Source organism: Acomys minous (assembly GCF_964271855.1).
Source record: "Acomys minous genome assembly, chromosome: 3".
NCBI classification, from domain to species: domain Eukaryota; kingdom Metazoa; phylum Chordata; class Mammalia; order Rodentia; family Muridae; genus Acomys; species Acomys minous.
The window spans coordinates 36,104,799-36,132,104 of NC_140485.1; the positions used below are offsets into that span (position 1 = coordinate 36,104,799).

The 27,306-nt window shown below is 41.1% G+C and overlaps 1 protein-coding gene and 1 long non-coding RNA gene across 2 annotated transcripts in view; one reads left to right on the forward strand and one right to left on the reverse strand.

Moving 5' to 3' along the window:
- Nucleotides 1–1,986: 1,986 nt before the first annotated feature.
- Nucleotides 1,987–12,753, reverse strand: EMC7 (ER membrane protein complex subunit 7). Its single transcript, XM_084776334.1, has 5 exons — nucleotides 12,445–12,753; nucleotides 8,726–8,845; nucleotides 4,822–4,960; nucleotides 3,168–3,248; nucleotides 1,987–2,452 (listed from the first exon to the last, which is right to left on the reverse strand). Exons 1-5 carry the CDS (start codon nucleotides 12,675–12,677, stop codon nucleotides 2,300–2,302), a joined length of 726 nt encoding a protein of 241 aa, XP_084632460.1. The 5' UTR covers nucleotides 12,678–12,753; the 3' UTR covers nucleotides 1,987–2,299.
- Nucleotides 12,754–12,821: 68 nt separating this feature from the next.
- Nucleotides 12,822–27,306, forward strand: part of LOC311594355 — a 36,394-nt gene continuing 21,909 nt past the window's right edge. The window contains exons 1-2 of the long non-coding RNA XR_014778065.1: nucleotides 12,822–12,941; nucleotides 15,604–15,740. This is a non-coding gene — a long non-coding RNA (uncharacterized lncRNA). The remainder of the gene's footprint in view (nucleotides 12,942–15,603; nucleotides 15,741–27,306) is intronic.

Consider the following 27,306-nt stretch of genomic DNA (forward strand, 5'->3'; position numbering starts at 1 on the left):
CTTGTTTTATATGGTGCTGAGGACTGAACACAGGGTTTTATTACGCCACATAAGCACTCTAGCAATTGAGCTACTACCCCAGCTTGAGAGCAGCTTTTTCTTGTCCCACACTTGGTTCCTGCTTCACGTGTTATATGTCAAGACACCATGTGAAATATTTCTTTCTTTCTTTTTTTTTCTTTTTTTGGATATATCTTATTTTTCTCTTTGATAACTCAATTCTGTTGGGAACACAACGGTTCTTGTTCTCAAAGATAGCACTAGGGAAGCCAGAAATGTTAAATATTCAGGACTGTCTTTTCAAGGGAAAAGATGTATAACCTATTTTCTGCCCAGAAGCCTGGGAATGGAGGTGGCTACTAGCCTCGGTAAGCCCTGTGCTATCTGCAAGGCTAGGCCATATATGGCTCCCACAGTGAGGACTTGAGGTAGCTGGAGTCTATAGTAGACACAGCAGAGCTGACCCTGAATATGGGGATTGCAGGTAAGTCAACCCCAAAGGTGTGTGCATGGGAGAGCCAGCGCTGCCTCTGGTCTGCTGTTGTTCAGTGATGTCAGCAAAGGAGAGTCCCCTCCCCTCCCTTTTGCTCCCACCAGAGAGATTTGGCCCTGATGGTGTCCTGAGAGCAGGAGAGCTGGAGGGATGACCTGCAGACACTTTTCAAAGCCAGATCCAGGGCTTTGAATTGGACCATCCCAACATCTAACTCATCAATAAACTGGTAGAGACGGGTGTGGTGTCACATGCTTTTAATCCCAGCACTTGGGAGGCAGAGGCAGGTGGATTGCTATGAGTTTGAGGCCATAAAGTGAATCCACGACAACCAATGTTACACGGAGAAACCCTGTCTTGAAATAAGTAAATAAACTGGTAGAATATATAAAGGGGCTGGTCCTACAGATCCAAAACTACAGGACCTGCACAACAAAGAGCCACAACAGGATATTTGAGAGGCGTGCCAGTGATGTTCTAATATTGATAGAATAGCAGAAGCCAGAGCCGGGTACCAGATCAGTGAGTCATTGTAATGAACACTTGCAAGCAAAGAACGGTCCACAAAAGGGTGTACTATGGGACACACTGCGGCACACTACAGCTTCCATGAGATTGCTGTTGTTGTTGGGGAGAAGGCTGCAATGGTAGATGGATGGTACAAAGGGAGGGGAGATAAGTAGGATTGGGGTACATGATGTGAAACTCACAAAGAACCAATAAAAAAAAACCCATAAGGAAAAGTTGTAACAACTTTTGTGACACACTGAAGTAAATTTAGTTCTCCAAACTGAAACATTGCCATGTTCTTATGCTGTCACACTCTAAAAAGAACTCTAAGACTGTGAAGAAGAGACATTTAAAACCCACTTGGGTCTTGTCCTTGTAGGACACTAAGGTTGGTTTCCCATCCTTAGGCCAGGAGCTTTGCTTCTCACTGGGCTGCTTTCCCCGGCCATTCTTTGCTCGGATCTGTCTCCCTGCCTATGCAGCCTTACTGAGACAGGTGCTAGGGTAGGATCCGTCTCTGTATTCTACTACAGACCACAGCACACAGCAGACGGACAGGAATTGTGAAATGAATACTACGGATGGAAACTAGAGCTTTCGTGGTAGGCTCTGTGCTGACCCACATGTCCACACTATAAAACTAAGTGTTACAGTAAAATGACAACTGCATCAGGAGCATGCCAGGCCCCGTCACAATCAGGGAACATACACTGTGTTTTGTTTTGAGAAACAGCCTTACTCCATAAGGCCTCAATCTCAAGGCAATCCTTCTGCAGCAGCCATTTCAGTGCCAGGATTCTAAGTGTGAGCCAGAACACCTGTCCTGGGATGGAAACTTTGAAATGTGTGGCCACATACATAAAAAACACAGTTCATGCTACTCCCAAAGCACCAAGCACTTCTTTTTAAAAGTGAAGGCCAGATAATGAAAGGAGAAAACTGTCAGGAGAAAGGAAAGTAGTGAAGAATGACAGAAGATAATCTTATCTCTGGATTAAGACTTCTTTAATATACATAATGTATAGTACTTCATATAATTTATTAATGTCATTTTCTATAGGACACTGTAATTAATTCAGTGACATTAATATTGACCTCATACAGACAAAGGATGAAAGCTGGGTTTTCTTGTGTACCAAGTACAAAACATGTGTTAAGAAATTAACATAGACAACAGTTGTACGAGATCAACTTTCAGGATGACTTGGTTTACAGTAGTCGCTTCACACGGTTTCCCATCAAATGTGGATGCCACCTGGTGTAGCCAAGTTTGTGCAGTAGCAGCTGTGGGCCTGACTACCTCCTTTTGCCAGCCCCACTTTTGCCTGTTTTACTGCTGCCACTACTAGATTTGCCAGAGGATTTTGAAGAGAAGAGTCTTGTCATGAATTCAGAGACATCGGGCAATTCATGGTTGGAATTCAACATGTTCATTGACTGCTCCATCTCCTGCAGGGAGAGAAAGCAGCAGATATGAGAGGTGCTCCCTGCTGGGCGTACTGAATCATTTGCATGTATGAACATATAAATCGAGTAAGTACTCGCAACAGAGTGCTACTAAGCAAAAATATATTAAAGAATCAAAATATCTAGATTAGGCATATTAGGGTTATTATGTATTGCAGCTTTGTAACAAGTAAGGTACACAAAGGAGCTAAGTGTAGTGCTTCAGCTACATGAAAAGACATTAGCATTTACCAAGACAACAGAGTGAATTCACCTTATCCAATGGAAATGGCTAATTGAACTCAGGAAACATAATACTGCATTTATATAAACTCTTAGAAGAATTTGCCATGGGAACTAGAATAAAGCTGAAAATACTCAAGCTACAGCTACACAACTGCAGTGAAACAGAATGATACCAATGACGGCACGGGAAGCTGAGGCAGAAGGATTGATGTTTAAGGTCAGCTTTAATAACTTACTGAGATTCTATCACAAACTAGATTTAAAAACCTGCACAAGGGATGTTGCTGTTTCAGTGGTAGAGCACTTAGCAGAATGCACAAGGTCATGGCTTTACTCTCTCCAGTGCTTATGAGGATAGGGACGGACACACACACACACACACTATCCAAGTGCACATACACACAAGTTCAGAATGCTATTTTAAAAAAGACACAGAATGACTCAAAAATCCCTAGCTGGGCACTCAGCTTACCCGTCTCATGTCAGGATCACTTGTGTTGACTACTTTAGGCAGAAGCACAAATATCAATAATGGAAGAACCATCATCATAACCTGCAGAAGAAAAAAAAAATAGAAACTTTTTCTTGCACTTTAGCTTATGAAATAAAACCTGTTTTTAATAACTAGTGAGAAGGCTCAAGTGTGTACACAGAATAGAATGTACTTTCCAGCTGTGCAACTGCTGAGGAGCATCTGTGACTGAATGAATGAGTCTTGCTCCTATGAGCCTGGCCTTTACTGACCCCACACTTCTTCCACATGCCTCCTGTCTTTGTAATGAGTTTAGTTTTAACACAAATAATTTCCAAATGGAGCTGTTGCTGTTTTCTTCCTGCAAGCTGGCCCTGGGGTTTTGATTCCAGTGGCTGCTCAGTACTGACGGCTGTGCTGCTTCCTGAGTGCTGCATCCCTGCTCTATTAGTTACACGCCCCAGAGGCCGCAGTGCAGTGCAGGGCAACTACTTGAGCATATTCACTCTGAGGATGACCTAGAATCCTCTAGCACTCGACACACTTCTGTGCAATTTCAGAAATGAGGACACCGAAGATGAACATCGTGGAGGCTCACGGCTAACGTTTCTCTTCTCAGCTGCCCTCCTGCGTTTTTAGTCTGAAAATAAACTCTAGGCACTAATTTACCATTTACCCCTTCTAGATGTTTACCCCCAAACGGTACTACTTATGACCTCAACAGTTATCAGTAAGGAACCTGATCCAAGTTTGGAGACTCCTAAGATAATTCAACTTTTAAAAACAGATTTTCAAAAGGTCAGTTTTGTTTCTAAAGAATGAATTCATTGGTATTTTACTAGTAGGCTGACGACAGCAGTTTCAGGACTTTTATTAACTACTTAACATACTCCAAGACTCTGTTCACTACTCGTTTTAAAAGGAAGGCCCTACTACAGGGCTAGGGACATAGCCCATTTGGTAGAGTGCTTGCTCAGCACTCAAGAGAGCATGGGTTTGATCCCCAGCACCTCATAAAACAAGCAAGCATGGGGCTGGAGAGATGGCTCAGTGGTTAAGAGCACTGTCTGCCCTTCCAGAGGTTCTGAGTTCAATTCCCAGCAACGACACGGTGGCTCACAACCATCTATACTGGCATCTGATGCCCTCTTCTGTCATGCAGACGGAGTACTCATATACATAAAATAAATACATCTTTAAAAAAAAAAACAAGCAAGCATGGCATTGTACCCCTGTAGTCCTAGCACTTGGGAAGCAGAGGCAGGAGAAGTTCAGTCATCCTCCGCTATATAGCAAGCTCAAGGCCAGCCTGAGGTTCATAAGGCCTTTCTCAAACAATAATAAAGCATTACATGTGCCATCAACATGGGCTGGTTAATAAATGACAGCATATTTCCAGTGGGCTAATATATAAATAGGTAGAATGTATAGGTGAATGTATACTCTCATTCTATCTTATATTGCATGAACTCTGATATCTTCTTTAGTATTTATTTCAGTTGCACACTTATGAAATACACAGCGGGATTCTCATTCCTTTCATTATCTGTCCCAAAGACACAATTTTCCCAGTTTTACCCTTCCCTCTCACAGGAGCTTAAAGTTTTCAGCTGTTAGAAGCAGACCAGGGCTTAATAAAATGCTCTACACATACCATTGGGTTCATGAGAAAGTCTGTCCAGCCCCACGATTCCCTCTTAATGAAGTAAGAAGGCGGACCTGAAGACTTCATCTGGAGAGGATAGGGTAATCTGACCACTTCTGATGTTTTGATGTAATTCACGTATCTTGCTCTGACAAGGAAACAGGAGAAAGTGGATTCTATGAAAAACATGACTAGGGTCCGGGCAAGAGCTCAATAGTAGAACGTTTGTCCAGCGTGTGCGAGGTCCTGGGTTGGATCCCAGGCTACTGAAAAGAAAGCACATACACAAACAAGGCAAAACAAACAGAAAGCAAGGCTAGGAACTGCTTATGTTAGCAGTGCCTTAGACTTACCTCAGTTTTTCCAAAGCACTTTAGTATACAAGTTTTTAAAAATAATCTTTTAAAAATTATTTATTTATGGGCTGGGCATGATGGCGCACACTTTTAATCCCAGTACTCAGGAGGCAGAGGCAGGCAGATCACTGTGAGTTCAAGGCCAGCCTGGTCTGGAAAGTGAGTCCAGGACAGCCAAGGCTACACAGAAAAACCCTATCTCAAAAAAACCAAAAAATAAATAAATAAATAAATAAATAATTTGTTTTAATGTTATGAGTGTTTTGCCTTCGTGTATGTCTGTACACCATGAGTATGCAATGTCCAAGGTTACCAGAAGAGGGCTTGGATATGCTGGAACTGGAGTTAGAGATGACTGGGAGCTGCCATGTGGATGCTGGGAATTGAAACCAGGTCCTCTGCAAGAATGCCCAGGGGTTCTTAAATGCTGAGCTATCCAATTCCACATCTAAACTTTTTATCTTGAAAGTCCAGTCAAATTGTCTGCCAAAAGCACTCACCAAGGTACACAGGAACTAGATTTGGGGTCTTCTAGCGCTATCATTTCCTCCATTTGCACATCCATATAACTCCTTATCTTCTTTTTATGTCAACCATTATTTTAAATCTAGGTGTGGTAGCAAATCTCTGTAATCCTAGCCTTGGGAAGCAGAGGCAGAAGGGTCAGAGATCAAGGCCAGACTCAGCTACACATGAGGCTGCAGGCTTGCCTGGGCTTCAGGAGGCATCGTCTCAAAACAAAACAAAACAAAGAAACAAAACACACACACACACACAAAACTCCAAAAAACTAAAACTGAAACAAAACAAAACAAAAAACAACCCCCTCTAATTCTTTTTTAAAGTCCTTTCATTACGTGTACTGATGAATTTATTTTACTATAGACACACAAAAGTATTAGCTTACATATTTTTGATGGTATTAGATATACATTTCTGGATAAATCCAATTTTTAAGGCTATTTTGCAGGAAAAAATATATGATTCAAAAAAGCCAGAGACAAACCAGCCAATGGGCAAAATATCCTCATTTTGACCACTGATGAAATTCTGCCTAAAAATAGTCAAGCTTGGATGCGGGTAGAGTTGACGGCCAAACTCTGCCAAGACAGGGTGAGTCCTTGATAGTTCCTGCCTCAAAAATATGTCTGTCAGATATGTTGGGCCAGAAGGCCGAAGATGATGCTCCAACATGGTAGAGAGTTTTGGGTGACTGTTAGGCAGCAAACTGTCTGTCATTTTTCCCCCCATTTGGAAGCTGCCAACCTGTACTTCCTGTTTACTCAGGTAATTCATTTTGCTCCTTCTCAAGTCTCTGATGTGGTTTGTTTTCAAAATAGGTTACTTTCACAATTAAGCTTAGCTGTTTAGGGGTTGAGATGTTTTTAGGTCTAGATATATGTTTTAAGTTGATAGAGATAAGATAGATATTGATTTACATTCAGAATTTTAGACTCACCAAGATAGGAAAATGTTTTCTCCAAGGTTCCCAAATACAAATAGCCAAAACACTATGAATGTAACATTAATATAATTCCTGATTGTTTCATGGTTTTTCTTGCTTATGTAGTTTATTTTGTATGTGTGTAATAAAATAAATGTGTAAATAAAAAAAAAAGTAATTTTATTTTCAGCTGGGAGTGGTGACACATGCCTTAAACCCCAGCACTCTTGACTCCAGTGGAGGCAGAAGCAGCTGGATCTACATGAGTTTGAGGACAGCTAGAAATACACAGTAAGTTCCATGTTAGTCAGGACTACATAGTAAGACACTGTCTCAAAAAATAAAATAAAATACTATGCTCAAACCCAGGACTCTGAGTATGGAAGACAAGTACTGTGTCACTGAGCTATATCCTAGCATTTGTTTCTTTGCATTGCTATCATTGTCTATGTGTTTGTGTTGTAGTTTGGGTAATTTATTTTACTTTGTCTTCCAGTTCACCAGACTTCTCTTCAGTTGTTACAATCTGTTGATCTTTCCATCCCAGTGCCTGAATTTATTGTACTAGTCTTATCTTATCCTTTTCCAAGTATCTATTGCCTACTTTGACATATCAATTATCTTAGCAGGAAATTTTATTTTTTTAATCCTATAAAGACTAACATTTTAATTAACACAAAGGTTACAAACTTATGTAGTAACTTTTACAACGAGAAAAACAGATATCAAGTCTTTATTTTCTTTAATCACTTTAAATATACTTTTAAACTATTTTAGCCCATATCCAGCACCTGGACTATCTAGTACCTAGAGGTCTGTTTCATGGGTGGCTCAATATACACTGTTTCTTTGGGAACTTTCTAGGAAAAGTAGGCCTTATTTACTCTGAATTTTTAAAGTAATACCAGCAACTAGAAATGTTTTTCTGAACTTAAGTAGGTAGTAGGGGCTTCACCTTCCAGAGAAAATCAACATTTCTATGTGCCACTATTCCAGTTATACTAACCAAGGATCAACCTCAGTCTTCAGCTTGGAAGTTCCTAGGCTTGTGAGAAGTTACAAATTTATACCCCAGGTTACATATTTTCACTTATTTAGTGTGTGCTTGTGTGTATGTGTGTGGGCACGAGGTGCAACAGTGCACGTGTGCAGGTTAGGGAACAGCTTGCAGGAGTTCGTCTCTCCTTCTGTCACGTAGGTCCCAGACATCAAACCCTGACAACTAGGCTTCGTGACATGTACGTTTACATCTCACAGGCCCCTCTATTTTATTAAGATCCTCACCTTGATATAAACTCTACAAGTTAATCTGATAATCCATCTACTGAAATTTGTAGTGTATAAAGAAGAAGCTATAGAAACTTAACTTTGTAGTAAATAGAGGGATTATAAAAATATTTCAATGAAAAGCCATGAGTGTTATTTTTAAAAGACATATTTCAATTATAACTTTCACAGTCCTTTTCCTCTACAGTAGGTAATCTTGCCTTTACTCTATGCAATTATAGTAGAAGCTTATCATATTAGGAACATTCATCCAGAAGGAAAAATTCAACATCACAGTATCAATGCTCAGATTACAAACAAGAGTAGATTAAATGATTTGGCTTTTTGGTTTGTTTGTTTAAGATTGTTAAGATCTGATGCACACAAGAAGAGAGGATCAGATCACATTATAGATGGTTGTGAGCCACCATGTGGTTGCTGGGAATTGAACTCAGGACTTGTGGAAGAGCAGCCAGTGTTCTTAACCTCTGAGCCATCTCTCCAGCCCTCTAAATTAAATGCTTTAAGTAGTAACTGTGGGAACTGGGCAGCGTGGTGCACACCTGTAATCCCAGCACTCTGGGAGGCAGAGGCTGGCAGGTCTCTGTAAGTTCGAGGCCAGCCTGGTCTACAAAGTGAGTCCAGGACAGCCAGGGCTACACAGAGAAACCCTGTCTTAAAAAAAGAAAGAAAGAAAGAAAGAAAGAAAGAAAGAAAGAAGGAAGGAAAGAAGGAAAGAAAGAAAGAGGTAACTGGTTTAAATAAGAACCTTTACTATAAATCCCAAAACTAACACACAGCAACTAAATAGACTAGACCTTAGTAAAATTAAAGCAGGTATCCTCACCTCATTTTTCCTTTTGAAGTGATATCAACTCGGACAGGGTCAAACTTATATGCTGGAGAAATAACTTCCACTACATAAGAGCCAGAGGGAATATCATGGACCACAAAGCTCCCATCTGTCCTGGAAAAAGGAAAGTCATACTTAATTACTTCTCATCATCACCTTAGTCTTTCCCTGTTTGAAAGCACTTATTTCCCACTAGTTCTCAAAAATATCAGAAGAAAACCAGAAGTAATGGCTTAAACCTATAATGCCAGCACTAGGGAGGCTAAAGCAGGAGGATCCCCATGGGTTTGAGGCCAGTCTAGGCTACATAGTAAGTTTCAGCATAGCTTGGACTACAGCGGATAACCGTGTCTCAAATAAACAAGCAAGCAAACAATTAGAAGCAGCTAACCAAAACAGTAAACACAGGTATGGTGACTTACTCCAGTAACCATAAAACTCAAGAGAGTAAGGTAGGAGGATCACTGCCAGTTTGAAGCCAGACTGAACTACATAGTGAATTCATGGCAGGCTTGGGCTACATAGTTTCTGGCCCTCTTCCCAAATAAATTAAAATTGGCAAAAGTTGGTCCTACACCTTATGTTCCAGAATTTGAACAGTTTCCGAAGATAGATGCACCTATGCCAGAGTAGCAGAGATTCTTCTGCAGGTACAGAGGCTGTAACACCCCTGTCTTCACTGAAGGAAAATTATCAGTGTGTACTATTAAAGTATGGCCTCAATGCTATTAATTCCCTCAATTTATTTTATTATTAAAAAGAGAATTCTATTTTAGCTTTAATTTATACTTGTTGGCTTTCTTTTTTACACAAACATATTTGAATAGTAAATTGTTTCACTTATTATAAGCAGTCCCACTTAGTTTAGTTACAGAAACCGATAATTTATTAAAGAAATCCATCTTTTCTTTCTTTCCTCTAATCTTACTAACTTTAAAAAATTTGCCCAATGAAAAGCTAGTAATTTCTTCTCGCAAGTCAAAATGAACTTGTCTAGAAAATGAAAAACTGCTATTTCAAGGGAAAAAGACAAAAATTAAGATGAAATGTGTTTCTTGTCACTGAAAGTATATACTAAGGTAAAGCAGACCTAAAATATAAGCATTAAAATACTGTATTCTTTAGCTGGACATGTTTACCCTCCAGACTCATTCTCAAATGTACCTTCAGAGGTTTTCTGGAGGTGCTAGCAGCTTCAGGAGGGATGCACGTGGCATGGTGAAAGTTAGGAGACATCTATCTGTCTAGCCAAATCAACCCTGACACTCAGTCAGATGACAGATGCCACAGCCATATCACCATCTCATCCTCCAGACCCTCTCTCTATCTTTTCATGTCTACAGCAAGGGCAGAAAATGACCTTAGAATATTTCCTCCACAGCTTCATCACTGACAGGCCATCCCTAACTGGGTCTGCTCAGGACCCTGCAGCCACACTTCTAAGTTTTCAGTAGCCCCTTCCCCCTCCTCTTCCTTCTAGCTCAGAAGTGGCAATAGTTTCTTTGTTTGTTTTGCTTTTGAGTATTATTGCATAAAAAGTGTTGAGGCTGTAAGCTCCAGGGTATTGCACAATCTGATTGTTTCTTTATACCACAATGACTATACTGTTTTAATCTTTTGATTAAACTCTATGAGAACTATTCTACTTTTAGTGCATATTCTGCTGTTTTGTTTTTGGAGACAAATGTCTTGCTATTTAACCCAGGACGGCCTCACTCTCCCAAGAGCTGGGACATAAGTGTGTGCGTTACATCCAAAAATCTTCTGCTTCTTGATGGGCCCTAGCAAAATCAATTTCAAAACTTTTTGATTTCCTGAGGTGGGGGGAAGGGGAGAAAGAAACTGATGACTATTCAACATAAATAAAATCAGAATTACCCAAAGAAAAAGCAAAACTAGGCACGATAGCAGACACCTGTAATCCTATCAGGAAGTAAACACAGGAAGACATGAGTCTGAGGATGAACCACACAGTGAAAGCATGCATTAAAAAACATTTTTAAGTAAATAGCATACAATCTCATAATATTGTAAGACAAATTTGACACCCTACTTCCAACAAGACTATCACCATAAAATCACATCAATTCTCAACCAACTTCTGTATATGAATATAAGCACATGAGTAGTATAAAAATTGTTCATAACTGTTAAATGAAAATTACAGTCTTCTGTGCTTTATTCTTAAAGACAAGTCATATAATTCTAAAAAGAGGGGGAAATTACTATAAAACATTTAAGGGCTGTTATCTTTCTGTTGCAACTTTTAAAAGGAAACATCTAGTCTATATTCTCATCAATAAATATTTTATCTATGTATCTATCTTATCTCTACTTGGGAGTCACCCACCATCTCTTGCACACTAAGTCCTACCACAAAACTGTATCGACAGATTTTCCCCCTCAACTAAGTTGCCCGGAACGTCCTTTAGGGAACGTCCTTTAACTTATGATGCTTCTGAGTAGCTCATGAGTAACTGAAAGGACAGGCATGTTTTACTGTGCAAGGCTAATACTACGTAACAACATATAACATTGTTTTTAAATAGTCTCAAACACAAGTGGTTTTCAAAAGTGCTGTACACTGCAGAAATTGAGTTCTCAATTAAGCCTTATCTTCTAAACCTTGATAGTACTTTATTACTACTGAGTCATTAATTAGGATAAAACTTAAACAATACATTAGTGCTACAAAGCATTAAAATATTGGCCGTCAATTTGTCATTATTTATTAATCTAAGGTTAAATTTCCAACAAGGGAACTTCACCAATCTACAGAAATCTGCAATTCAAATTTAAATGTCCACATTAAGATGTATGGTTTCCAGATGTCACAAGCTGGTCTACAAAGCCAGTAAAGAAATATTTTCTCTCAGTTCATAGTTACAACTCCAAATACTGGTGGCAAATTTTAAAACATCATATTCATACCGAGAAAGGTAAACACGGACTGTTGACAAATTAAAGCGCTAAAAAATTAATCCCACCTTCCAATATAAACATAAATTCCAAACTCTTTAACAACAAGAAAGAACAATTATTTGTAAGGAATCTTGAGAAACCCTGGTCTGACATAAATGACGACTGCGATCTTGCAAATCCCTCGACGAATTCAAGTGTAAAAAGAACAATAATCACTATCTCGGGCCAAAAAAAAAAAAAGAGCGCTCTTTGATTAGGGACTTCAGGGCCCGTTAATTTTAGAAGCAGGTACATTAATTAGCCTTCCAGGCTATGCCATCACTGAGAGCCCTTTGGGCTTTGACAATTCCCACTTGTTTAGCATCTTTCTACACAACACCAAGCTACCAGAAGACTGACACAGAGAAAGCAACAAGGTTCCAGAGAAACTAGACAAGACGCAAAGGAGCGGGGGAAAGGGGGGTATAGAGGGGGGAGGGGGAGGAAGGGGGAGGGGAACCCAATAGACCAGCGAAGGGTGCCCTGGCCCAAGTATGATCCACCCACACAGGGGCCAAAAGAGGGCTACAAATAAGTGACCCCAGTGTTTCGAGAGCCTGGGACTGCTGTCCGCCATCCTTGTTGCTGAAGCAGCTGACTGCCTCCCAAGGTCTCCCAGCATTGAACGTTAGTGGCACCGGTGCCTTCAGTTGGTGACAGCTACACTGCCGCTCCTGACACCGTGCTGCCCTAGCTGGGTACCCTTCCAGCGTCCACCCTAACGGCTTTCCTGCTGCCCGCAGGATGCTCACTTAAGGAAGCCGACGTGCTCTTCTCCGTCTACCAGCACCCGGGCCGCGGAGATCCAGTCTTGAGGCTTCACCCCTGGAACGACCGCACGTCCCTCGATCTTGAATCGGTCTCCCAGGCCGACCCCACTACCTCCCAGGCCCTCAGCAGCAGCCCCAGGCACCTCCGCGCTGTGGGCATCTCCTGGTAGTAACAGAAGCAGGAGGGAAAAGAAGCCCCACAGAGCACCCGCCATGACAGCAGCTCTGAGGAGTCAGGCCCACGGCCCGGAAGCCCTCCCCCGCCGCAAGGCCGCTGAGGCAGCCGCCGCTGTCGCCGGCCGATGTCGTCATCATCGTGCGCCGGATCCAGCACTGAGTTTTGCACGCCCCCGGAGAGACGTTAGGACAGATCACCAATCAGGAGAAAGGACGCAGAAACGACGCTCGGAACGCCCTAGGGATCCGGCTTAAAGGTGGCGAGAAGCGCGTGAGAATGTATGTTCCTGTGGCATTCGCAGGTGCGGAACTTCTCATGGGAGCAAAAGATAATGAGACCGAGAGGGACGAGGATCTGAAGTGTTGAGTGCTGGTCTGTAGCTACCACGTTAGATGTACTTTATCATTTTTCTTGAGGTTCTTTCTACCACAGATCTCTGTGAAAGATTATTTAGAGCAAGTTGTGCTTTTAACCTGTGCACTCAACCTACACGGTAACCTTAACAAAAGTTGAAACGCATCCAAAAGCCAAGTGCTCTAAGCTCTCGATGGAGAGTGAAAAAGCAGACATTTGGGCTGAAAGTATATATATATATATACTTTCATATATATATATGAATTGGTGGTCTTTATTTAAGAAGTGCCCGAAGAACATTTGTTTTCATTCTATTTTAAATTTTGCTCGGTTTCTTTTTGAATACCAGTTTCTCTAGTATGGAGTGTTTTCTTGCTGCAGAAAACCAATACACCAATACTTTGTTTGCCTATATGCATGTTCCTAGTGATCTCTTATCTGTTGGACATTATCAAATAGTGCAAATAGTCTCCTCTTCCTCTTTCTCCCCCCTCCCCTCTCTCTCCCCCTCTCCCACCATTCCTTAACTATTTGCCCAGAGATTATCTACAAGCAAATGCATACATTAAAACATATGTACATAATGTACATCTATGTGACAATACACAATACATAAATAGTTCTATTACACAAATAAAATTAATCTTTAAGATTTCATACTGCAGCCCAGACTGGCCTTGAACTCATTAAGTCTTCAGCCACTGAAGTGCTGGGAGGGTTGACATGGGTTGTGAGCCATCACAGTCAACTCATGTGACTTAATTAAAAATGATGCATATGTATATGCATATATACACATATATGCATATGTATATATAAATGTATGCAGCTATAATTCATCTATAATGTACATGTATATATTTCCACACCATTCTCTTTTATTTATTTATTTATTATTTATACAGTATTCCACATGCATGTGAGCCAGCAGGCCAGAAGAGGGCACCAGATCTCATTATAGATGGTTGTGAGCCACCTTGTGGTTGCTAGGAATTGAACTCAGGACCTTTGGAAGAACAGACAGTGCTCTTAACCTCTGAGCTATCTCTCCAGCCCTTCCATGCCATTCTAAAGTGCAGTTTTTCACTTTTTCCTTGTAACTTGAAGAAAATTCTTCTTTTCCTCCTCTTCCACCTCCTCCTCCTCCTTCTCCTCCTCCTCTTCCTCCTCCTCCTCCTCCTTCTTTTTTGGTCTGTGTTTTATAGGCAGGGTTTTATACCATAGTTCATTCACTATGCCAACCCAGGCTAACCTCAAACTTGTGCCAGTTTTCCTGCCTAGTGCTAGGACTACAGGGATTAAACCACTGCTATTCATTGTAAATTATCCCAATGGTATATAAATGAGCGTCCTCATTTTTTTTATATGGCTACCAAGCATCCCATGGATCTTCTGATTCCCTGCTAAGAGACATTAAAATTGTTCCTAATCTTACTAATTTTGCTGAAGTGGGTTTCCTTCATCATGTGACCCATTTGAATATCCAGAATTCCTTTTTTATTCATGGGAATGTGTTCTAATATTCCCAGTGGGTACATGAAACCCATATAGTCCTATGTGGACTCTTTTTCCTGTATATACTGCCTACAAAAAGTTTAATTTATAAATTAAGCACTGTAAATGATTAATATGATTAATAAAAATAGCATAATTACAGCAATATATTGCACTAGAAGTAATTATAGTAATAGCATATCATTAAAAACCAATAGGCCAGGAAAAGGAGGGGCTGCCCTTTTTTCTTTTCTTTTCTTTTTTTTGTTTTGTTTTGTTTTGTTTTTTGAGACAGGGCTTCTCTATGTAGCCTTGGCTGTCCTGGACTCACTTTGTAGACCAGGCTGGCCTCGAACTCACAGCGATCCGCCTGCCTCTGCCTCCCGAATGCTGGGATTAAACGCATGCGCCACCACGCCCGGCTCTTTTTTCTCTTTTTTTTTAACACATCATTGAGAATTTTTTACATCTGTGTTCATCAGGAAGATTGGTCTGCAATTGTCTCTTTTTTAAAATTTATTTATTCACTTTACATCCTGATTGCAGCCCCCTCTCCTCTCCTCCCAATCTCCTCCTTATACATTCCTCCCTCTGCTTCTCAGTGAAGAGGCAGGTCCCCCACAGGTTCCAACCCACCCTGCCCACCCTCTCCCAGAGGCCAGACAAGGCAGCTCATTTAGGGGAATGGGAGCCAAAGTGGGCATCAGAGTCAGAGACGGTTCCTGCTCCAGTTGTTGGGAGATCCACATGAAGACCATATGCGCATCGCTACATAAGTGCAGGAGGCCTAGGACCAGTCCATGCATGCTCTTTGGTTGGTGGCTCAATCTCTGTGAGCCCCCATGGGCCCAGGTTAGTTGACTATGTAGGTGGTCTCAAACTCACAGGGATCCACCTGCCTCTGTCTCCTAAGTGCTGAGATAAAAGGCATGTACCACTACTCCTTGCCTCACTTTTCCCTTTTTACAGTACCTCTTAAGACACTGTAACTGTTATGTACTAAGTTGTGTCCCGGCAAAGTCATAGGTGGAGCTCTAGCTCCCTGTAAGAATACACCTGGGTATAGGACTTGTAATGAAATACTAAGGTCATAAGGGCAAACTCTTCTATAACAGGCCTGGTTCCTAGCAAGGAGAGAAAGAAACATGGGGACATGCATACTCAGACAAAAGACCATATGGGAAAGTGACCTCAGGAGAAACCAACCCTCTCAGCACTTCCATGTGGGATCCCCAACTGCCGAAACTGTGAGGTAATAAGTCTCTGTTGTTAAACAGGTCAAACTGGGTTGTTGTGGAAGGCCTACAGATTAATACAGCATCTTTGACCTCTCCTTGACCCCCTATATGCAACCGAGGTCTCCATCCTCTGCCACATCATGAGTGGGATCCAAGATGTGTTGCAGACTTAGGGAGAAACCCATGTGTTCACCAAGGAGACATTTCACCAGAGATGAAAGATCCCAAACTGGCAGCTTTAAGCTCTGCTCACCATGTTCATTTTTCAGCACAGGAGGAGCTGAGCCCTCAGACAGTTTGAGTGTTCTTTCATGTCCAACCAGGGCAGGCATAGCATTATTGAAGCACTGTAAAAAGACGAGACTATGCAGCAGTGCCCCCACCCCAACATTAACCACTCTAAACCACAAAGCAAATTATCCCCTTGGTAAAGTGATCCAAAAAAACAAACATGCCAAAATAACAATAACTTCAAGCCAGGCATGGGGGTGCACACCTGTAATCCCAGCACTTGTGAGACAGAGCCAGGCAGAGCTCTGTGAGTTGGAAGCCAGCCTGGTCTACAAAACCAGTCCAGGACAGCTAGGGTTGTTACACAGATAAACTGTGTCTCTTAAAAATAAATAAACAAACAGATAAATAAATAAATACCTTGAAACCAAGTTTATATTTTCTTCAAGTGTATTTTTGCCAACCCTTCTTTGCTGATATCTTAGACACATGTGCAGTTGTGTAATGAATGATCAGTATTGGTTCTGATAATAAAGAGAGGAACTTGGAAGTTGCTTTTTCTGTAGGAGCAAGAGTAGAAGAGGACCAGCCAACACCCAGTGCTATCTGTCTCCCCATTTCTACCTTTGTCCACTGTCATTTGCCAGATCATCTAGTGCTTTGAACTTAACTATCAAGCGCAGGACTCCTTGCACGTTCACTGGAGGAGTCAAGTATGAGTGCTCATTTCAGGCATGGTAAAAGTCTGCTATATCTCTGCTATTTTCTAGGTAGGACATAGGTTATATAGATACCCAACTCCAAATTATAGGAGAGGTCCATTGTAACATCCTCCTTGGACTAGTGTCTAATACAGAAGCTAAGCACGGTGAGCTATTTTAGAAAGACCTTAGGCTAGATGTACTTTGCTTGCCTAGACAAACCAACCTTCCTGCTTTACACCCTGGACGGTTGACTCTTCAAGATTGCAAAAGCTCTTCTCTCTGCTTCTGTCTGCTGGTTGGTTTTTAGCCAATAGGATACATCAAGATAGTCCTTGCAGTTTCCTTTAACAATGCCACAGAAAATTTAGTGATGGAGTAATTTACAGGTATCACTCCTTCCCAACCTTCCATGTATTTCCTGCTTAGATCCCAAACCACAGAGACTTTAGGTAGGCCTACTTGCCTTGGTGAATACTAATGATATGAAATTGAGAGGTGACAGCTCATCACCTGAGCCTCTTCCCTCCCACTCTCACCACTCCCCCCTTCCCAGGCCTTCAGTCTCTTGTTGTCACAGCCACAAAGGGGAGGACAGGAATAGGGACAAAACAAAATGTGACATCCAGGATTAGGAGTGGTGGATTTCACCATCAGAAGTTATTTCTTGGCATTACAGAGGCTATTTCTTCTTTTTTTGTTAAAGCATTGTTTGTGTTTCTGATAGTTTTACTTTTTTTAAAATTAAAGACATTGAAATTGTCTGTCTGTCTATCTATCTATCTATCTATCTATCTATCTATCTATCTATCTATCTATCTATATCAGAATTTACTTGTAACTCTTAACATTTGAATCAGCCCCTCTCCAAACCCAGCTGTCCTCCCATGCTGGAGCTTTCCTAATCACTGTATTTGGGCACGAGTTTGGCCATTCCCTGCTGACTCAGCACTCTGCTTGCTAGTGTCTGTGTGGTGTCATGGTGGTTCTCAAGCTGCTTTCACACACTTGCTTTCTAAATAGAAGAAATGCTAGGTTATAAGGAAAGTCAGCACTTGTTTTTTTAATAGAGTAACCACTAGAATTCCTAGGAAATTTCAGCTATGCTAATCCCCAAACACTCTGTTATTTATTTGGAGATGATTTTTGCCCTTTTCACTTTTCAAATCTTATTTATTTCAACTAGTTAAGCTAATCTCTGTAGCTTGTCTTCCCCTCCCCCCCTACTTGTGGAGTTTTCTAACAGTAGCTTGTCTGGCTCAACTGCCTTTTTTCACACCTTTCTGCACCAACTACTTTCTTCTTTAATAACACTCAATCATTTTTCTTCCTGCACCAACTAACTTCTCTAACCTGACTCTCTAACTATACTCCAGTGCCACTTGGCCCTACTCAAACTCTCTCAGCCTCTGCTGGCTTTTTATGTCCTCTCCTGTTCTCAGAAGTTCAAGAGGCAACCAACATTGAAGGTCATAGGGTCAAGCAGTTCTGTGAGCTAAGAACTCCCTCCCAAAGAGTCAGGTGACTAGCAACTAGGGATCATTTAAAGGGCCCAGGCACACAGATTAAATCACCCTGCATTCCATCCACTTGTTTAGCTATTAATTATGCAGTTTTGAAGCTGCCCTATGTTCTCCCTGTAACCATGCTACTGTTGTAATTTTTTTATTTGTTTGTTTCTCTACTCATTCCAATGTCTTTTCCAGGGTTCTCAGGTGTCTGGTGTGATCTTTTTATTGATCTCTCAGGAGCATTTCCACAACTGAGATAAGAACCTCACAATAATGCCTCTTTTCTGTAACTTGGGTACTGTTTCCTGAACCTTTTATACTTCTGGACTGTCTGATCTTCTAGCATCTTGTGTTCTGGAGTCTTCAATGACGTTTCTTAATCTGCACTCCTAGCTCTTGCCTGTAGCTCCGACTTAGGCACACAGGATGTGATACTCAGCATAGTCTGTCTTAAAGACTTGCTCATAGGCTTGTTGCTGTGCGTTGAGGATGGCTCTGTATTGCAGAAGACCAAAGTCCTGTTTATAGGTGGTTAGGTGCTGAGTGTTTCTTGTCCTGTATTTTCTGGCTGGTAGGGAAAAATAATGGTTGGCCAGACTCTTTTCTTTGCTCTTTTTGGGTCAGTGGCCAAGGTTTTTAGAAGAGCTCCCTTTATTAGTTTTGATGGTATCCATAGCTTTTCATTTCCTGTGGAAATATAAGGAATTTCATGTTCCAATCGCAATATATTCACTGATTACCATTGATGTTAGCATATCCTTATATGTTCTGAATGGCATTTTTCAATACCTTCCCCAGAAGCATCTTCTATTTCATCCATTACTTTAGGGATTGTCTCTGATATTAAGGAAATATTATCTGAGTTCCCCTCTGCTATAATAAATCTTATTTCCATAAATGCATGTCTATCTCAGCCACATAAGGCTTTAACTTTTCTGTTTGACCCTCTTGTCACACACATTTAAACCCATCACATGCTTTGTTTTATCTGAGATAACTTTCTAATTCCTAGAAACTGGATATAAATCCTTTGAAGAGGCCATTCTGAATTCCAAGATTTTTGTGAAATGAGAGTTACATCAGCTCAGATATCCACCAAACCTTCTATCCTTTTTTTTTCATTTATTTATTTAATCACCCTACAGCTTGATCCCAAACCCCTCCCTCCTACTCCCAGTCCCACCTCATGTCCCCTCTCCCCATTTCCCCCTCAACTTCTCAGAAGGGGAGGCCCCCAATGGGTGCCAATCTACCTTGGTGCCTCAAGTCACAGCAGAACTAAGTGCAACCTCTCTCACTGAGGCCAGACAAGGCAGCCCAGCTAGGGGAAAGTGATCCAGAGGCAGGCAACAGAACCAGAGACAGCCCCTACTCCCATTGTTAGGGGACCCACATGATGACCAACCTGCACATCTGCTACATATGTGTAGGGGATGTAGGTCCAGCCAGTGCATGCTTTTTGGACTGTGGATCAGTCTCTCTGAGCCCTCATGGACCCAGGTTAGTTTACTCTGTAGGTCTTCTTATGGTGTCTTTGATCCCTCTGGCTTCCCCAATCCTTCTTCCCACTCTTCCACAAAACTTCCTGAGCTAAAAGATGCTCCACCGTACCACAAAGAACACTTGCTCAAATATGTTTATAGCAGCTTTATTCATAATAGCCAGAAATTAGAAATAACCTAGATGTTCCTCAACCAAAGAATGAATAAAGAAAATGTGGTACATTAACATAATGGAATACTACTCAGCTATAAAAAACAAAGACTGTAAAAGTAACTATTATTTACCTGATGAAATTGTTGTTTTCAAGGCTTACTGCATCTGTCTGTTAACATAAGGCTAGCTCTGGAAGCTTCTAGCCTTCATACTATCTAACCTAGGCCTAGAATGTTTTCAGCCTCTGAGACGTACTGCTTAATAAGCTCACCCTTTCTTTCTCTTACTGAGCTCTGGGCTGGCTGGTTCAACTCAGGAGTTCTGGCTCAAATTCCTCTGCCAGATGACTTATTCAATCTGGATTGAATTGACCTCTGAATTGCGCAGCCTCAAACTAACTCCAGAAATCCATTCTAATCTAATTTCCTGGCTTATTCTGTCTTTACTTGTGTCTAGCTTCTCTCTTCAAACTGTCTCTGTTTATCTGTCCTGGTAAAACTATCTCCTGTCTCTACATTGCCCCTTTAAGTAGCCTCTCTTTCCTCTCTCTTCTCATGAGAATTGGGCATATCCTATTTCCTCAAATCTTTCTCTGATTCATCGCTTTTTTTCTACAACTCAATTAGACATCGCTTTCAAATATGGGTGCTTCCTTTTTACAGACTTTACCTTCATTGTTTGGGATTAAAGGTGTGTACCATGCACACCTAGACCTAAACTTTCCTTTACCTGAAATTTGCTGTATACTAAACTGGCCTTGAACTCAGATCTGCTTCCCTCTGTCTCCTGGATTAAATGCTTGTTTGTATTCTAGCCAGATAACACAGACTTAGAAGGTCTTTGGATGTGATCTATTGCCAAAGCAGCCATGTTATGAATTTAAATTCCTCTACAAAAGACATCATGTAATTTGCATGCAAATGGATAGAACTAGAAAATATCATCCTGCATGGAGTAACCCAGACCCAGAAAGACATGCATGGTAAGTACTCACTCATAAGTGCATATTAGCCATAAAGTACAGGATAACCATGCTACACTCCACAGACACAGAGAAGCCAAGAAGGGCCCAAGGGAGGATGCTTAAATATCACTTAAAAGGGAAAAGAAAATAGACATACGAAATAGACAGAGGGAGGAAACTGGGTGGTGGAGATGGGGTAACAGGGGTAGGGAGCTTGTGTGGAGAAAGCAGGGGAAGAGGGGACCAGGAGAGAGAATGGAATTTGGTGGTGGTGGGGCATCTCTGGGAGAGGGGAGGCTCCTGGGAGTCTATGGGAGTGACCCTAGCTGAGACTCCTAGCAGCGGGGGATATGGAGTCTGAAGTTGCCACCTCCTGGAGCCAGGTGGGACTTCCAGTGGAGGGAGGGGCACACCAACCCACCCATAAAATCTTTGACCCAAAATTTGTCTTGCCTATGAAAATGTAAGGGTGAAGATGGAGCAGAGATTGAGGGAATGGCTCAACTTGAGAGAGAGCCAACCCCTGACACTCTTGATGATACTCTGCTAAGCTTCCAGCCAGGAGCCTGGCACAACTCTCTTCTGAGAGGCTTCATCCAGCCGCTGGTGGAAATAGATGCAGAGACCCACAGCCAAACAACCTTCTATTTTAGTGTCACTCATTTGCAACTCTACATTTGCCCTCTGATCATTAACATTTTTTTAACCAAAATACATGTTTTGTTTTTTCTTATACTTGCACACCCTCCTGATATTTCTACTGGAGCAGCTTTGCCTTTGATATAGGGGAATAGTAACAGCTGAGCAATCCTATCACCTGTGTTAAATTGCATTCAGATAAGCTGTATTTTAATTTGTCCTTTGAAATCTTCATCTGTAATTCCTAGATGCACAATGATTCCTTGGGAAGTCAAGCCGTTCCTTCCCAAAACCTCCTGTCTCTGAGGGCAAAGGACCATGTGCTCCAGTAGTTATTTTATAACACTGAATTTTGGGGGCTATGTAAGATGTTTATCTATGGCCAAATGTAGGGCAGCACTACCTGCAGTAGCATGCATTAGATCTGGAATACTTAGTTTAGGTTTTTCTGTTTGCTTCTTCTTTCCTGGCTGATAAAAGGCAAACAGCTGGTAGTTTTTGCTGTGGGACCCAGCTGCTACTGCCCATTTTTTAAAATGCTACTTTTAAAAAATACATTTTAAACTTAAATATAATTATATCACTTTCCCTTTCTTCCAGCCTCTATTTCCCTCCTTTCAATCCCTACCATATCTCTGCATTCACTCTCAAAGTGGTAACTTCTCTTTAATTATCCTTGTTCTGTGTGCGCACATGTATGCTTGTGCATGCCTGCACGCACGCACGCACACACGCACACACACACACAGACATACAGAGAGAGAGAGAGAGACAGACAGACAGACAGACAGACAGACAGACATATACACATGCCTCACACACACAAATTACAAATACAAGCTGCTGAGTCTATGTTTGTTGTTTGTGTGTATATGACTTCAAGGCTGACCATTGTGGTAGGAAGTATGAAGGTAGGTAGGCAGATACATACCTCATCCAACAAGACCACTTGCTAATCCTTCCTAAAACAGTACCACTGAGTAGGGACTAAGCATTCAAGCATATGAGCCTATGGGGACAATAAAGACCATTAAAATTTGTTGTTCTACTAGCTAGAGTTTATCACAGGCCACCCTATGGTTGGGGGCTCCTCTTCTTTAACCAGAAAATCCAAACATTTTATTTCATGACTATATTAGTACGAAGACACACATAATAAAGGCAGATCCATTATTTATATTCGTTCATTTTATTCCTTTTTACTTGATAAAAAGTGACATTTTGTGGCCTCCTAAATGTGTCCTAATCCCTAGGCATGTACTTATTATGCTTAACAATAGGTTGGCTGTGGTTTACTGAGGACTATTCAGAATTCCACAAGTAAGACTGGCAACCATACAATGCCTGGCAGGTTGTTGAGCTCCCACAATTAGTGAGCAGAAGCAGATAGTTAGAATTCCTCCAGTAGTCAGACAGGAGGCTGCCTAAAACAGCACCAGCCGTGTGCGGTGAATTGCTTATTTTGAATAGCTGCTTTCCTGTTTTTGAATTATAAAATACTATAGATATCTTTTATCTGCAGTTACCATAAGATTAAGCCTAGAAAGCTTTAATAATACAATTAAAAACATTTCCATATATATGGAATGTATATATATATATATTACAATTATATTTTAAGACAGATACTACGGCAGTTCAAATGTCAGTCATTCCGCCCCTTATTAATAAAGCATATATATGCATGTACACATACATATATGTGTATATACGTATTCCTCAATGGGCTTAAATTTTGGTTTTCAGAGCGTGACTATAATAGTCTAAGTATTTTATAAATAAACACAGATGACTTCCTTGAACTTTTTTGAAATCTGAAGAGTTAGTTTGCATGTTGAAAATGTCATTACTGTTGCCTTGACAGACTATTTATGGGAGAGGGAGGGAGGGAGGGAGGGAGGGAGAGAGAGAGAGAGAGAGAGAGAGAGAGAGAGAGAGAGAGAGAGAGAGAGAATATTAATATGGGAAAAGATAAAGATATTCATGACTGAGCAAACTTTCAGAAACCTCAGAGAACGTAGAGTTGAATGCTGATCCATTATTCTACCCCAACAAAGAATTCATACCAGAAGAGACTGTATCCCAGATTTATAACCATCATCCTGGGCTTCTGGTCTAGTACCAGTCTGTGAGAGGGATGTTTACAGGGACGTTCTTAGGTATCGAGGGCACACAAACTCAAGTGGACCCTGTCGTAGGGCATGATTTTCATTTAGAAGAGGACTAGTAACCAATCCAGAGGGATGAGAAGATTCTGAATAACCCATAAACATCTTTAATTTAAATCTGGTTGCTAAACTCAGCATATCAAACTAATGATGTCAATGCAGTTGAGCACTTACAGTAATAGCTCAACAAAATTGTCACATTCCCTTTTGCCCACACTATATCTAAATTATCCATGATAAATCTCTTTGTGTGGGATTACAAAAGCTTATTAATAAAAGACAAAATACATGAATACTTAATTTAATGGTACAGATGATATTTCATTTGGCCATGAAACAAGTAGAGATTGTATCAGATAACGAGGCATCCTGTCAGCTCGCAGAAACAGCAGCCAAGGAGTCATTGGTTGATTTGAGTGAGAAGTTTGGATTAGGATGGAAGAAGGACTAACACATGGAAGCACTAGATGAACTCATTTCACCTTTCTGCAAGGATGAACTTTCTTTGTGTGAGTGTGTTTGTGAGTGTGCATGCATCCATGTGTGCGCATGCTTACACCATGCCTGATGTGGTGCAACTTGCAGGAGTTGCTTCTCTGCTTCCACCATGGGTTCTGGCATCCAGCCTGGGTTGACAGGTTTGGTGACAAGCGCTTTTATCCATTGAGCCATCTTGTTGGCCCAAAGAGGAATTTTGTAAGTTAGACAGAAGAAATTGTACCCAAGGCATGACCGGCTGTCTAACAGGAAGAGAATATTTAGTTACTTGGTAGAGAGGCTGTAAAAGAGAATTCAAGTAGCATACGGCTGGACATTCTGACTTTAATCTTGGGACTTTGTGATTCTTTATTTGGAGTATTAACAGCTGTTGTTTCACCTGCCCTACATTTATTAATAGTGGTTACAGGAAAAACAACGATCTTTTTTTTCACATGCCAAATGAAAAGGACTAAAAACAAATGTGTGCTATTATTATTATACACAATCTTCCAACATAAAAATGAAAATTGGACAATAGTCCATCCATTACAGCCAACTGACAGCTGCAGTGCAGACAGAATGGTGATTCAGAATTATTAGTTATATTGAATCCATTCCCAAACTTCCCTGGAATCCCCAAGTAAATGCGCTGCCTTGAGAAGTGTCATTCCTAAAGGAAACCTTCCAAGCTCAGAGAGATGGAAGTGGTTTTCAGATTTGTGTGAGCATCAGAGCCACACTGGGAGGTTATTCAGCACCAGCTGCCTCCTCCACACCCACAAGAGACTGACTCACTTATCTGGGATCTGCCCTGTGCACATCCCCATCTATAAGATCCTCCCACAGGTGACTCTAATGTGCTTCTAGATTGAAGGCTGATGATCTATCTCTGGAAAATAGTATTTGCATTACATAATAAGTAATATAATAAAACATCTATAGAAAACTATGTATAAGTGTTGAGATTTGTTTTTATATTACTTTTGGACATTTGTTTTATGTGTATAGGTGTTTTGGCTGCGTACACGTCTGTGCATCACCTTTGTGCTGAGTGCCCACAGAGAACAGAAATGTAATTACAGATGGTTGTGAGCCTCCATATGTGTTCTGGGGATGAATGTGGACCCTTAGGAAGAGCAGCCAGGGCTCTTAACCACTGAGACATTATTCAAGCTGCAAGCTTTATTTTTAACTGCAATGTTTCCTGTGTAGTTATCAGTCAGTAGCAAAGTTCTAGAAGTAGGAATGGTCTTCATTATGACGGTAATAAGAAATTGATGTTCAGTTGTGACTCAACTTAAAACAATGTACTAGTTTCGAGTACACACAGGCTTTGGGGTCAAATGGATTTGAAACTGTAGCTGTGTTAATTACTAACAATGGAATCTTGGCTTTGCTCACCCTCAGTTTCCTAATTTGGGAAAGGCATTAGACTGCTTCTTTTTTGCCATGGGGTCATTGTGAGCATTAAACAAGATGGTGTAAACGAGGCAGCAGGCAGAAAATAATCAACAAATGGAAGTAAGTACAATTACTATTGTGGTAACTAGCCACTATGACAGCTTCAGTGTGACACAAGAATTCAAACAGGATTGATTTAATAGGTGTAATGTGACCATATGTCTATTCCAGGGATGGGTGGAATTTTTCTAAGTTTTTCCATTATGCACACAACCATCAAATCTTTTTATCTATTTTAAAGTACTCTGTTCATTTGTTAATGTCATTCAGAACTGAATTCCTCTATAATCACACAGGGAGTTCATTTTGCGGAAAAAATAATTTCAAGGTCATCTTCTATTATATAGTGAGGTCAAGTATAGCCAGGCTGCATGAGAACCTGTCTCAATTTTTAAAAACTTCCTCTGATAGCTAGATATCTGTGTCATAATTTAGAAAACAGTTGTCATAAGAGAACTCAAGGTTTAGTAGACTGATTTTATATATCAGGACAAATTCCCCCTCCCCTAAAAATGAGAATGTTGGGGCTGAAGAGATTGTCCAGAGGTTAAAAACACATGACACACAGCCATAGGACCTAAGCTTGCATCCTAGGGTCTTCGAAATAAGCCGGGTGTGGCCTTATGAGGGCCTGTAGCCCCACCACTGTGGGTCAGAAACAAGAAGACCATGGGACTTGATGACTTCCAGAGTAGCCAAACAAACAAACAAACAAACAAAACAACAAACAACAAACCAAAAACCACAAAAACCTACAACAACAAAAAGCTGTAGCTTCAAGGAGATACTCTACCTTAAAGAAATAAGGCAGAGAATGATAGACACAGCCTACCTTTCATCTCTGTGCACACAGGAGACCCCACCCACCCATCTACACACAGGAGAGTGAGTGCGGAGAACAAGATTGACTTTCTAAAATACTGAGGAGCCTCAGAGATGGCTCAACAACAAAAGCAACACAAGCCTGACAGCCTGAGTCCAACCCTGGAACTCACCTAAGAGCTAGATGCAGTGGCACCAAGCTGTAACCCATACTCCTGAAGAATGGGCAGTAGAGACAGGAGAATCAGCTAGAAGCTTACAGCCCAACTAGCACAGTAACAGAAACAAGAGAGATCCCACCTCCAAAGTGGAAAGAAAGAGCCAACTCCCCCACAAGCTGTCCTCTGGCCTCTGCCCATCCACTGTGGTGCATGTGCATCCCCCATGTGAATAAACAATTTCATGGTGGTGAAGACATTTTGTCTTAATATTAGACAGAAAAGGTGATAGCAGTAATGACTAATCAGTTTCATTCACTTCTTTACAGCTAGAACCCAACACAATAGTAGAAAGTGTTTCCAACAGACAAATTCAATATTTCTATCCCAGTTTATTCAACTCTACTTCTCAAAGAATAACTCTTATTTCACTCTTCATGACTTCTCATAGATAAAAGGGGAGAACTGAGGACAGAAGAGGTCTTGAAGAGCAAAGTCTCTGAACAGAGATGGACAGTACAGAGAGTAGAGTTGCCAAGATCCCCTCTCCTGTCCCTCTCTGGACTCTGCTCACTCCATTGGTGGGGATCCTAATGAGCTCCTGCAGGTGCCCTGGGTGCTACTATAATTATCAACACACATTTAACAAATGATGGAGTATTAAAGGTATTGTGCTGGATACTGATAGTAACTAATTGTAAAATTGTTTGTAAAAGGAATTTTTATTTGCTTGTTTCAATTGTTGTCTCTGAGGCTAACTGCTGCCTTATGCTAACCTAGGCCTAGGCC

Coding starts and splice junctions, on each gene's coding strand:
- EMC7 (XM_084776334.1), bottom strand. CDS start 12,677: ATGGCGGGTGCTCTGTGGGGCTTCTTTTCCCTCCTGCTTCTGTTACTA. Junction 8,846..12,444: donor GAGCACGTCGGCTTCCTTAA/GTGAGCATCCTG, acceptor TCCTTTTTCCAG/GACAGATGGGAGCTTTGTGG. Junction 2,453..3,167: donor GTGATCCTGACATGAGACGG/GTAAGCTGAGTG, acceptor CTCTCCCTGCAG/GAGATGGAGCAGTCAATGAA.